This window comes from Trichinella spiralis (genome assembly GCF_000181795.1).
Source record: "Trichinella spiralis strain ISS 195 chromosome Unknown Scfld1069, whole genome shotgun sequence".
NCBI lineage: Eukaryota > Metazoa > Nematoda > Enoplea > Trichinellida > Trichinellidae > Trichinella > Trichinella spiralis.
Window position 1 is genome coordinate 1 of NW_003528008.1, and position 1093 is coordinate 1093.

General features: G+C 46.8%; 1 protein-coding gene across 1 annotated transcript; it reads right to left on the reverse strand.

Moving 5' to 3' along the window:
- On the reverse strand, positions 1 to 864 carry Tsp_15545 (conserved hypothetical protein; the record flags this gene model as incomplete). The annotated part of the gene is made up of 3 exons (XM_003370264.1): positions 757 to 864; positions 216 to 440; positions 1 to 92 (listed from the first exon to the last, which is right to left on the reverse strand). Coding segments are annotated over exons 1-3 (425 nt in total), but the record flags the coding sequence as incomplete, so codon positions are not given.
- Between the last annotated feature and the right edge of the window lie 229 nt (positions 865 to 1093).

The following is a 1093-nucleotide window of genomic DNA, read 5'->3' on the forward strand; positions in this document are numbered from 1 at the left end:
CCAGAGGAAACTCTGGTGGAAGTTCGTAGCGGAGAAGACGTGCAAATCACTCGTCTGACTTGAGTGTAGGGGCGAAAGACTAATCGAACCATCTAGTTGCTGGTAACAACCGAAGTTTCCCTCAGGATAGCTGGCATTTGTTTGTAACAATTTTATCCGGTAGAGCGAATGATTAGAGGTGTTGGGAACGCAATGTTCTCAGCCTATTCTCAAACTTCGAATGGGTAAGCAAGGCGTTTTGCTTTGATTTTACGATGAAATCGCCCAATTAGAATGTATAAATGCCTAGTGGGCCAATTTTGGTAAGCAGAACTGGCGATGTGGAATGAACCAAATTTCTTGTTAAGGTGCCAGACATTGGCGCTCATGAAATACCAGAAAAGGTGTTGGTCGATATAGACAGCAGGACGGTGGCCATGGAAGTTGGAATCCGCCAAGGAGTGTGTAACAACTCACCTGCCGAATCGACTAGCCCTGAAAATGGATAGCGTTTGAGCTCCAGGCCCATACCTGACCGTCTCAATTACGCACTTTTTTTTCGGAAAAGGTGTAATGAACGTTGAGACGGGTAGGAAGGTCGCGACAGTGTTGCTTTGAAGAGTTTGAGCGTGAGCTCGCTCGGAGCCCGCTGTTGGGTGCAGATCTTGGTGGTAGTAACCAAATATTCAAGTGAGAACCTTGAAGGGCTGAAATGGAAGCAAGGTTCCTTGTGAACAGCAGTTGGACATGGGTCAGTCCATCCCTAAAAAAAACGGCGAAAAGCTTGGTTCCAAATTTTGGGAAAATGAAATTGTTAAAAATGGAAAAAAAAAATTGGGGGGGGGGGTTGGGGGGGGGAAAGGGAAATTTGTTCCCCCCCCCCATTTTTTTTTTTGGGGGGCCTTTTTCCCAAATTTTTTTCAAAAAGGGAGAACCCGGTGTGTAATATTCTCCGGACCCCCGAAAAAACGGGAACAAAAAAAGAAGACCCCTTTTTAAATTCCCCTTGGGGGGGGGGGGGGGGGGTAAACCACCAACATCGCGGGGGGGATGCCCCGGGGGAACTCCCTAAAAAAAAACCCCCCCCGTGGGTGTTTTTTAAAAAAAAAAAATT